Genomic DNA, 11,642 nt, shown 5'->3' with positions numbered 1-11,642 from the left:
GCACGAAATTTTCTATTAGATACTTTGATTGAGATGCTCTTAAATTTGAAGCGACCACGGCTCCTTTCACTTTAACACAACATTGAACTATGGATGTAGTAAACTTGAATATAATATGGAAACTGAATTACAAGCCCTGACTAAGGGTAGCGAAAGTCCAGACTTGGAATCCAGTATTAACGATGGTGAAAGATCGGACCATAACAGCAATCTCATGAATTTCGTGATAAACGATGACGATAAGGTTTTCAATTTATTAGTAGATGAATATGTCACAGCTCCAATAGAATCAATTACTAATATGAATATTCAACCCGGTGAAAGTGGCTTTTTGTTCTGGTTTTTAATATCATCATATTTTCCCGTAATTACAGCGTGTCTAGGACCTTTGGCAAACCTGTTTTCAGTACTTGCTTTAGTTCAAGATTGGAGATATTCAAAGAAAAGCGGCGAGCTAGTTGAAGATGCCGGATACTTAAGAGCCATTAACGCCTTAAGCCTAGTGTTCGCCTTATGTGGAAATATTTCTTTACTTTTCAATTTCACAAGAGGTTATACTTATTTAGTAACTCAAAAGATATCTATCGTATGTTGGCTCATTGCTAGTATTTTAATATTGGTTATTGTTATTGAGGTTAATAAATTCTGTGTTGGAACTGATCCCTTATTTTATCGTTCTGAGGGGTTTTGGTTAGGGGTACATACCACTCTATTTTATTTCTGCTGTTCAATGTTTTTAATTATCAATTATTCTGGATACATGTTAAAAAAGTACCCTCCCATGTTCAATTTGACATCTTCCCAAAGGACATTAATGGCCTTCACTATCGTCCTCTCTATTTGGCTAGTAATTGGAAGTTTGGTGAATGAGAGATTAATTAGGCATCTCACTCAAGGTTCAGCTCTATATTACTGCACCACGTCAATTTTAACTATAGGTCTTGGAGATATAACTCCCAAATCAACTGGGGCCAAGATTTTCATTTTGGTTTACTCACTTGTTGGCGTTCTTTTGATGGGCCTCATAATCACTATGATTACACGCGTGGCAATGTTATCTTCAGATAAAATAATTCGGTGGCATAATACTGAAAAAAGAAGCTCTCTGAAGATAGTTCACGCAAAAAATAAGGGTTATGAATTTACTCCGAAGGAATCTTTTGCAGTGATGAGGAGAATAAACCGTAAAGTCAAAGCCACACAAAGCATTTCTTCTATTGCTATAACAATTTTTACATTTGCAGCTTACGTATTTATAGGAACTAGCGTTTTTTATGCTTCTGAAGGCTGGGACTACTTTGATGCTTTCTATTTTTGCTTTCTTTGCCTTATAACTATTGGTTATGGTGATTTTCATCCAATTTCTCCGTTTGGAAGAATTTTTTTTGTTTCTTGGACATTTTTTGCTGTTCCTTTAATGACGATCTTGATTTCAGATTTAGGGGATCAAATATTCAATATTTCAATGAATGTTAACAAATCTACCAAAAGTTTGTTCATAAAGAGCGAAGATGAAGAAGACCTGAAAAGCAAATTACTTCAAGAACTTTACGACAAAATGTCCCTCGACCATCAAATAGAAAATGTTTCAAAAGCTAGCTCTTTGGTCCGCGATATTGATGAATTGACTTTTATTCAAAACAATGCATGTCGAGTCAAGTTGATGGATAACTTAATTAAATCACTAGAGCGATGGAACGACATTCCACAGGATACTGCCGGCGATGTTCGTATAAAGAAAGCTGAATTGCTCGAATTAAATACAAATTTGGTGGATCTAATAATATTTCAAATAAGGAGTACCCAACATCTTACAATTTGCTTCAATCATTTGGTAAAATATTATATAGACTCCATGAAAGGTGAATCAAAGACATATAACAATGAGGAATGGTCTAAATTTGGTAGGTTCCTTCTCGGGATTACAGATAATATGCCACGTTCTTCCGTCGTCGAAATTACAAGCAAGCTAGGCGATTACTACTGGCTAGATAAAAATTCGCCCTTAAGACTTCCTTTAATTGAAACCAAATTTTTTCTTCTCAAAACTATAGGAAAAACTGAGGAAGATATCCGCAGAATGTCGCAAGTGAATGTTGCGATATTGGACAAGTTAAGCTCGTCTTCAATATGCCCTTCGTCTACTTCGGCTGTCACCCTGTGACTTTGGTTGACTTTGTTGAAAAAAGCGTTGAAAATGAGAAACAATGGGTTCACGACTCATTATATAGATCTCACTGCTGAGAAGCATTTATAAGTCTGCTGGCCCTCCATTTTATGATGAGAGGGTTTGTTTTGGTTTTTTGCTAATTAATTCGTTAGTTTTCTGCCATCAAGGTGCAGACGATGGCTATCATTGTCTCTCTACAAAGACTTAGATTCCGTCTATATTATACGTCACTTTTAATCTTCATTAAACCACATCAATTATCGATACTGCAATTTAGATGTAGAAATGCTTTTGGTGTGATATTACTGGTCTGTCTTTTGTTTCTCTGATTAATGAGGCATCCACTACTTGAAGTGGAAATCTAATGTGCGCAACCTTAATCAGTTTTAAGGGACTTTCAATCTCATCGCTTTTCTCCATCATGGCCGATTCATTAACTTATTTCGCATATGAGGAGCCTAATCCCGTAACAATCTTGATATATTCAGGTTTTATTTTACTTCTTAATGCTATTAAGTTTGTTCTTGATCGTTTAATTAGTTGTGGTTTGGTTGGGCAAATCCTTATAGGAGTCACTTTTGGAGTGCCAGGGTGTAAGTGGCTCACATTGTCGGCACAGAAAACTATAATGCAACTTGGGTATATCGGATTAATATTGATGGTTTATGAAGGTGGTTTATCTACACCATTTAAAACAATGAAAGACAATTTATTACTTTCACTAGGTGTTGCTATTACAGGAATAATCACTCCCATAGGATTAAGTTTTACATTGATGAGTTTTTCAAACGCATCTCCCGTTGCAGCATTTGCAGCGGGTGCCGCATTATGTTCTACGAGCTTAGGTACTGCTTTGACTGTCTTATCAACTGCTAATTTGAAAACCACAAAGCTTGGTGTCCTATTAACAAATGCGGCTGTCATTGATGATATAGCGGGATTGATTATGATGCAGGTAGTTTCAAATCTTGGAGATGGAGATTTTACGGCAGCAAGTGTGTTGCGTCCAGTGTTTGTTTCCCTAGGACTTATACTCATTGTTCTTGTATTTTGTTACTTTGCACTTCTTCCAGTAACAATTAGAGTAATTCGGTTCGTATCATCTCATGATGGATGGTTCAAATCTTTGTCAGCAGAAAAGGCAATGTTTGTGGTGCAGACCCTCACCCTAATTGGTTTGGTAATTGGTGCTACTTATGGAGGAGCGTCGGGTTTGACTGCTGCTTATGTTACAGGGGCTGCAATTACGTGGTGGGATTCTGAAATACTACGTTTGAGAAACTGCCCAATTTCTTCTGTTTCCAATATTAATGACGCACCACCAAATGTCGAAGAAAATTCTGAAATATTACGAGAAAATACTACAGGTAAGTGGTTGACTGGTCATTTTATATTTAATAAGTTTTATGCTGAAGTTTTCAATAAAATTCTCTGCCCATTTTTCTTTGCTTCAATTGGATTTTCGATTCCTATAACGCAGATGTTTACTGGTCGTCTAATTTGGAGAGGGTTTGTTTATGCATTATTGATGTTTTTTTCGAAGTTGATATGTGGTCTTTGGGTTCTTGCGGTTGGTTATTTTTCTAAGCGTCGATCTACCGAAGCAGAAAAAGATATGGTTCATATAAGCAGCTTATATACTGCCGTTTTATTGGGCTTGTCAATGGTACCTCGAGGAGAGATCGGGTTCTTAATATCTTCATTAGCTGAATCTAAAGGTGTTTTCTCTGATGCACAAGCTAATCTGAGCTCGAAGAGTTCTGAAATTTATATTGTAGTTACATGGGCTATTGTGCTTTGTACATTTTTGGGGCCCATTATGATAGGTTATGTCATAAGAAAAGTCAAAAAACGAACTAACGAGCTGTTTGATCCTTTGCACAAATGGGGGGCAGGTACAAATATAAGTTTATATTAATTATTTTAGTGGTTGGGTATTCTTACACTTTATTTCATGTCTCGTGGTGTCATATGATTGGATAGCTTTAAATTCTATCAATTTTCTACATAGTCATCATTCTTGATAGCAGGTAAGTGATATAGTTTGAAATTTTGAAATTTTAACTCAGTGATTGCGCTGTTTACGAAACCAGAAAAATGGCAAGAAGACACTGATATTTATTCCAAAGTTAATATATTCATGAAAGTATTTGTTTAACAAAAGCATCCTTTCAAGCATTTTATTTAGAATTATTTATTTTTCAAGATTTTATAGAGCCAGCTTATGATAAGAATGTATGGTCGTGCATCGATGCGAATGATCATTTATGTCAAACTATCATCATCTCACTTATCTAAGTGAAATACCGAGCTTTAAACTTTGTATGACATATGAGCGAAGCCGTGAACGGATCGAAAGAGAGAGAGATTTCCAAAGGCTTGGGCTTCCATACTTTGAATTCACTGGTTGGATTTTTGGAGTCTGCGAAAGAGCCAGGTTCGCATAATGTTAATGACAAAAAAATGGGAAGTGCTAATGGAAAAGAGAAAACTACTAGGAAGCGAAATAAAGCTTGTATAAGATGCAGAAACCAAAAACTAAAATGCCAATTCACTGTTAACTCCAATCTATTGGCCTGCGATCGGTGTCAATCTCAAGGAGAAGTGTGTAAGTTTGAAACTAAAGTTGACGATAAAGAGTGGAAAAAACAGGCGGAGGTAAGAATGGAAAAAATTGAAAATCTCGTTTCAAGTTTAATGTCCTCTTTTGCTGATTTTCAAAATGAGCAAAGAAACTTTAAATCTGGTGATACTATTCCGGTTTCCAAAGATCAAAAGTCTTATCCCCTTCATCCTTCTTCCGTCGAGAAGAACAAAAAAAGACGAATAGGACATTTTCAAGATTTAGACTTAGCTAGGAATGCATTCCCCTCAGAGAATGAAATATCCATCAGTAAGTCTATTCTAGATGAAAAAGCTTCGTTGGATGACGCGCAAAGTATCAGATCGTCCCTTACGTCAGATCACCAAGACACTCAAAAAGGAGTTCTATTCTCAGATAATTTTGATAGCAACGGGCCAAATTTACTTCCAAATCAGTTTCAGTCTCCCGATTCTTACGAACCGATGGACTTGCTGCAAGTTTTTTACGATGATAAGAGGATGGATAAATGCTTTTCATTTTTTTGCACACGACTTGCTAAATATCTTCCCATATTCATATTTAATTACATTCCTCATTTGACGCCGGATATAAGAAAAAAGTCTTCTTTATTGTTCACCTCGATTGTTGCTATATCATCTTTGTTCCATCCAAAGTATCAACCATATCATCAATCGCTGCGCAAAGAGCTAGAGCTGCTCTTATCTAGTCTTTCGCCGTCCACTTTGATGAATGATGACGGGCTTCCTTATGATTTAGATAGAATTACATATGACATGTTGGGATGCATTATTGCAGCAGCTTGGCTTGGAGGTGATTTGGGGTTTCGCTGCTGTCTTATTGCGAGTGACTTAGCGGGAAGACTAAATCCTGAGGTGCTAGATGGAATGCATGTTAAGGAGCATCAAAGACGAGCTATATTCGCTTTTAGCTTAACTAGCTATATTATCGAGCGAAGGTTAAGAATTTCATATGTGAGACCATACCCTATGCATTTGAAGAATGATAAATCTGTCAAAAGAGATTATTCTTTGCCCAGGTATTTAAGTGAAATCTTTGCTCATAATGAAAACAATGTTGACTCAACAGAGTTGAAATTGAATGCTAATGTGGAACTTTGCGCAATTACAATGATATTACAGACCGAATTAGGTAGCAGAATGGACATAACGGCGGAGAGTATACTAAGCTGGAGTATAAAGTTGGATAAGTGGCTAGCTGATTGGATCGGAAGATTGACGACGCATTTAAATCCTTCTTCTGCAAAACCTTTACTCTTGACGTATCACTTTGCAAAACTTTTTCTTCATATACAGGCCCTAAACCACATAAACCCTGAGGAATTCCTGAGTATGAACAAAAAAACGGGCTTTATCAGTTGGTCAGAAATCGCTGCTACCGATATCATAGAGATGTTAATATATGACGAAGATATTAGGAGACTTATAAGCTTGGGTCCGGTTTTTTATCCGACAATCTTTGTGACCGCTGCTGCAACGCTTTTGAAAATTGTGACCCTCAGACCATATACGAGCTACGAAATTGATGAGGAATATTTGATGGGGACTGCGGAAAAGGCCTATAATGTATTATGTGAATGTATTCCATTTTCGATTTTGCCTTGCTATGAAACCGTCCATAATTTAGGCAATGGGATTAAGAGGGTAAAAGAGCGATTATCAACTAAAAACTTGCAAGTCAATACAATGACTACTGGGGAGTCATCAGAGGAAAGAAATCACATAAAAATACTGCAATTGTCTCCAAACAATATATTAAATCAAAATGATCACCATTCATCGATATTAAAAGAAAATAAAAATAGCATTGACTCCAATGCCGCAGTTCTAGAGCTGTCTCAAAAACCAAGGTTTCAAAGTCTAGCGGAAGATGATGTTACTATCACTCTGGATGCGCTTTTTTTTGATTCGAAAAATGACTCGTGGCCATTCCTCGCGAGCTCGAACCGTCGTGGCTTAAGTTCTACTGGTCCAAGAGACTCGAAATTTCCTCAGGATATTCAGCAAAATAGACCAGAAATTTCAGATTATCGTGAGCTTTGGGAGACTGAACTAATTGATGATCCTATGTTTTTTATGGACGCTTTTAATACCGAATTATTAAAATCTTTGTACGAGTCACCTCCTCATGACTGAATGATTCCAGACGTATCCTTTCCAGTTACGGTAAAACGGAAGACTTTAATAACGATACTTTCTGAGTCTTTTTTTACCTATCTTTGGATCTGGCACAGCATTATTGTATAATTGCATTATATGTAAAGGATCGAAATCAAAGTATGTTTTTACGTGTAGTGATTCGTTATAAATCTGTCATAGATTATGTCTCGCTTTCTAGAAAATGAATTTTATTGTTTAATTTGCCTTTTAAGATACCTGACACAACCAAAAATGTGATAAATTTCATTTCTTGTATTGAGAGATGACAAATTAATTTCGTTTGTATATTAGAATAGCATTGAATTATATTGAATAGAATACAGTTAATAATATTTTTGTCAATGCTTCTGTCTAAGAAAGTAAATATATTTATTTTAAATAATTTTAAGTCTATAATACAGTTTTTAAAAGCTCGTAGTAGTCACTTCTACCATGAACAATTTGAGATTTAGATCTCGGTAAACCGTAAGCTTTTTCCAAAGATGCAAGAATAATTTTTTCATCCTGAATGTTCTCGATACCAACTCTAACAGATTCTAAAGATGAAACAGAGAGCCGTTTGTCACCATTATCAAATGCTATATTTATTACCATGTCTATCACAGTAATTAAATCTTCATTTAAGTTTGAATAATTTTTCAATTCCCTTGTCACTAAATCAACTTTATTGTATAGTGTGGCTCTAACTTCGTTAATTCTAACGTCCAAACATAAACCCCATATCTTTTTTGGCACAGAATCAACAGAAGAAATCGAGGAAGTTTCACGATAAGATGAGCTGAGACTATCTGAAATGCTCTTTTCATCACTATCCTCACTTGGTAAGCTAAATAGTGGGAGGCTAGAAGACGTAAGGGCACTACGCAAATCGCCGTCTGCTTCCTCTAGATATTTTACTGCTGCCGTGATGTCTACTCCCATTTTAGCAACTATAATTGAAGTCTTCAAACTTCCATAACAATTACTCAAAAGGTTATCAACAACTTTGTTTCCTTCATGATTGGGATAAACAGTCTCTCTTTCTTTTGAAACTTTGCCATCGGAACACGTGTAAAAAGAGGTTCCGCATACCATCCAAAATATTCTTCGGGTTCTTTCTTTCAATTTTAGGTTTGTTGGCATCAAGTCTACCATAAGATTACCGTATGTCTTTCCAATTTTTACCATAGTAGCAGTACTTATCATATTCAATATGAGTTTCGTAGCGGTACCAGCTTTCAACCTAGTGCTACCTGTTATGATCTCGGGACCAGTAACTGCAGATATCATATGATCCACGAAACCACTTCTTCCCATTTCTGATTTCTCTACACAAGCAATGCCTATAGTGGAACACCCAATTTTCTTAGCATACCTAAGAGCACCAATAACATAGGGCGTCCTTCCTGAAGAAGCTATTCCCAATATTGTATCTAATTCTGGGTTTAGCTTGAAAGGCTCTAAGTCTTCAACCGCTGCTGTTTCGTTATCCTCCGCATTTTCTTGTGCCTTTCTTAATGCGACATCCCCGCCAGCAATTAATCCTATGAATTGATCAGATGGCACTGAAAAAGTCGGAGGTATCTCAGAAGCATCCAAAATACCTAGACGACCACTTGTACCAGCACCTAAGTAAAACAAGCGGCCTCCTTTCTTGATTTTGGGATGAAGCTCATCCACCACATTGGCCACAACAGGTAAAAGATTCTTAACACAATGTACAACACCAAGATCCTCATTATTCATTAAGCTAAGTAGCTGATTCGTGCTGAAAGTGTCTATCTCTGTAGTACTTGGGTTCCGCAGCTCGGTTTCTAAACCTTCTAAACATACCGATTGCATGATATATTTTCCAGGAATGCAAAATTATTCAGAAAAATGTAGTATATAGACACTTTGTTCAAATCCAAACTTCTTGTAGTATACGAGAGATTACCTGAATGCACTGTTCAGTTTGTTTTCTTCATCACACACAGTGTCTTTTTAAGTACTGTCGACTTTACTGCCAATTTATGTAAAATCTTAATGAGCCCTGAGATTCATCTTGGTGCTATCTTTTTTTTAATATTCTGCATATTGTATATTTATGATCGTATTTAGAATTGTGGTGGGTAAATTCGCCGAATGTAACCTTTACCGCGCTTTCGAGTGAGGAAGAAGGTCGCTATAAAATCAGAATTTCGGCCAGCTACTCCGAAAGACCAACCCCACAATAAATCCTGCATTACAGATAAGGTTTATCTAAGTCGTTGCATCACCTGCTTGAATATTCATTTGAAACCAATTAGCTAAAGATTTGTGAATCGATATATCTATTACGCTAGACATGCGGGATTTGCTGTTACAAAATTTAATGAACCCTTTTCAACTACAATAATTACATCTTGGATCCATATTTTGCCTGTCATTATGCTATTGATCCAATATGAAGTATGGCTTAGTGACAAAACAATATATTTAAAGAGACTGACTACCTGTTATTATCTCTACAACATCTCTGTTATGTCTTAATCATTTGTCATGGAAATTTCGACTTAAAGCTACTTAAAACAAGACTAAATGCGCTAATACAGCGCTATTTCCCACCAAAAAAAAAAACCTAAAGTTCATTGATTCGCATGCAAAGTATTTAAACCTTATTTGTTTCCGTACTTTCTCCCGAATTTTGATCTACTCCAGAATCTTTCTCAATATCAATATCTTCTCTCTCATTTGAAACAAATAACAAAATAGAAGGCAAAGCAATTAACAATGCTCCTCCTGTGAGACCCCAATTCATAGCAAGTTGTTTCATCGGTGAAACTCCTGTCGCATTGATACGCCATGCCATGGCACCTCCAACGCACTGCATTGTTTTGTAACACCCGACAATAACACCACCAACTGCTGGTGACTTCGATTTTAGTCCTATTAACCAATAGCAGTACCCTTGCCACAATGCATCGTAACCACCGTAAAATATGTACAAAAACATAGGTCCAATGTAGTTGCTGTCCTTGAAATCGATGTCTTGTATTAAGCCTTTTGCAGTTCTCTTATCGTTCCAAAGCTGAAACTTGAGTCCTCCACCCCATATAACCATACCAACAACAAGCAACTGTATCCATCCAAAAATCGCCCTCCTGCGACGAGAGATTTTGTGTAAATCAAGGAAGCCACCTATCACAATACCTCCAATCATCTGGCTCATCCAATAAAGTGCACTATTTAAGGAACGAGTTCTAACATTGAAAGTCATTCCGTTCACGGAATTTTGTTGATATGAGTAGAAGACATTTGCATAGAAGAACATAGGAATAAGGCACAATAACTTCCAATCAGATAATACACTGAAAGTAAAAAGAGCGGTATCTTTTATTTTCGAAAAAGAAAATGCTTCACCATGCTGTTGCTTAACTTTGCTTACCCTTTGGCCAGAAAATTTTTCGTTTAATTGTGTGACATCACAAATTAATAACGAACCGAAAACCCATCCAAATAACATTATAACGATGTATGCAATATACGTGGAATCTGTCACAGTAGCCTCAACGCTGTAGTAATTGATCCCGAGACTTGCCAAAGAGCCTATGCCACCTCCCAAGTTAAAAATGACCCAAAACAAGGCTATAGCTCTCCCTCTATGTCTTTCTTTGACATATGTAGTCATTATCATTCCCTGTGGGATCCAAAGTAAGTTAGCACCCAACCCAAGAAGCGCACCCGATGCGATAACGAAAGCGGAATTCAGTCTATGATTAAAATTGAATAAAGAGCCACTGTAAAGAGCATAAGTCCATCCCCCCATCATTATACTATTACGAGGGCCAATCAAGCTCACCAAGGGACCAGCAAGAAAAACACCAGTTACTGCACCAACAGATAAAAGAGCGACTGAAGCGTTCGCCGCTGCAGTAGGATCAACTTGACCAGATCCTCCCATACCAGTAAGTGCATTATACATACCAGGGCAGCAGAAACAAACAAATGCAATCACACATACCTGTCCCCAAGGAGATCTGATGCAGTCATTTAAAAGTCTTTTTGTAAGATTTCCCAGGTAATCTTTCTGAGGATGATAGCTTCCAGAGTCATCTTCCCTTATCTCTTCATTCACAACGTTTTTCTCAACTTCAGCCATATTTTTAATTTATCTTGAGCTTGATCATCCTCATACGATACCGATTTAAAGCTCTTTTATGTAGCCCACCTTCAATTTTTTAATGATTAACTTTCTGATAAGAAGTTCACTCTCGGCGAAATATGCCGATATTATTCTAAAGGAGATACTTTAAAATTGAGATGTAACAAGTTTGAGGAAATGTTGAGAATATATGCAGGATGCTGACGTCTTTATCTGATTTCTATTAAATCGTACTTTTTGGAGTATAGTGTTTCTCTGATCGTCGTTTCCGTTTATCGAAAAGTGTTAATTTCTTGGCTCCGCGATAAGATGATCTGCCGTCCTGAAGACCTTGCAATCAAATTCAATTTGATAAATAACGATTTCTCAAGGACTTGAGACTAATCATTTTTCCTCGATACCAGAAAAGCATCTAAGATTCCCCAAAAGCTATAGTAGATATTCACTATCATTGCCAGGATTTCTTTATAGACATTTTTAAAAAGGGATATTGATTACTATGATTATTTAAGAAACAAGTAAATGGGAATGAGTCCTAAGTTGTAACTTCTATGCCTATAATATATAAGTTTATATAAGTTGACGGGG

The 11,642-nt window shown here is 36.6% G+C and overlaps 5 protein-coding genes across 5 annotated transcripts; 3 read left to right on the top strand and 2 right to left on the bottom strand.

The window, feature by feature from the left end:
- Positions 1-115: 115 nt before the first annotated feature.
- Positions 116-2,164, top strand: TOK1 (Tok1p; the record flags this gene model as incomplete). The annotated part of the gene is made up of 1 exon (XM_062952394.1): positions 116-2,164. The coding sequence occupies one exon, from the start codon at positions 116-118 to the stop codon at positions 2,162-2,164; it is 2,049 nt and encodes a 682-aa protein (XP_062809301.1).
- Positions 2,165-2,534: 370 nt separating this feature from the next.
- On the top strand, positions 2,535-4,088 carry PRCAT00002527001 (cation:proton antiporter; the record flags this gene model as incomplete). Its single annotated transcript, XM_062952393.1, has 1 exon — positions 2,535-4,088. The coding sequence occupies one exon, from the start codon at positions 2,535-2,537 to the stop codon at positions 4,086-4,088; it is 1,554 nt and encodes a 517-aa protein (XP_062809300.1).
- Positions 4,089-4,501: 413 nt separating this feature from the next.
- Positions 4,502-6,928, top strand: PRCAT00002526001 (Zn(II)2Cys6 transcription factor; the record flags this gene model as incomplete). The annotated part of the gene is made up of 1 exon (XM_062952392.1): positions 4,502-6,928. The coding sequence occupies one exon, from the start codon at positions 4,502-4,504 to the stop codon at positions 6,926-6,928; it is 2,427 nt and encodes an 808-aa protein (XP_062809299.1).
- Positions 6,929-7,342: 414 nt separating this feature from the next.
- On the bottom strand, positions 7,343-8,773 carry PRCAT00002525001 (N-acetylmuramic acid 6-phosphate etherase; the record flags this gene model as incomplete). The annotated part of the gene is made up of 1 exon (XM_062952391.1): positions 7,343-8,773. One exon carries the CDS (start codon positions 8,771-8,773, stop codon positions 7,343-7,345), a length of 1,431 nt encoding a protein of 476 aa, XP_062809298.1.
- Positions 8,774-9,560: 787 nt separating this feature from the next.
- On the bottom strand, positions 9,561-11,051 carry PRCAT00002524001 (uncharacterized protein; the record flags this gene model as incomplete). Its single annotated transcript, XM_062952390.1, has 1 exon — positions 9,561-11,051. The coding sequence occupies one exon, from the start codon at positions 11,049-11,051 to the stop codon at positions 9,561-9,563; it is 1,491 nt and encodes a 496-aa protein (XP_062809297.1).
- Positions 11,052-11,642: the final 591 nt, after the last annotated feature.

The sequence above is a fragment of the Priceomyces carsonii genome (genome assembly GCF_900007245.1).
Source record: "Priceomyces carsonii strain CBS4050 genome assembly, scaffold: Debaryomyces_carsonii_scaffold_3, whole genome shotgun sequence".
NCBI lineage: Eukaryota > Fungi > Ascomycota > Pichiomycetes > Serinales > Debaryomycetaceae > Priceomyces > Priceomyces carsonii.
This window is presented reverse-complemented; position numbering and strand designations above follow the sequence as displayed.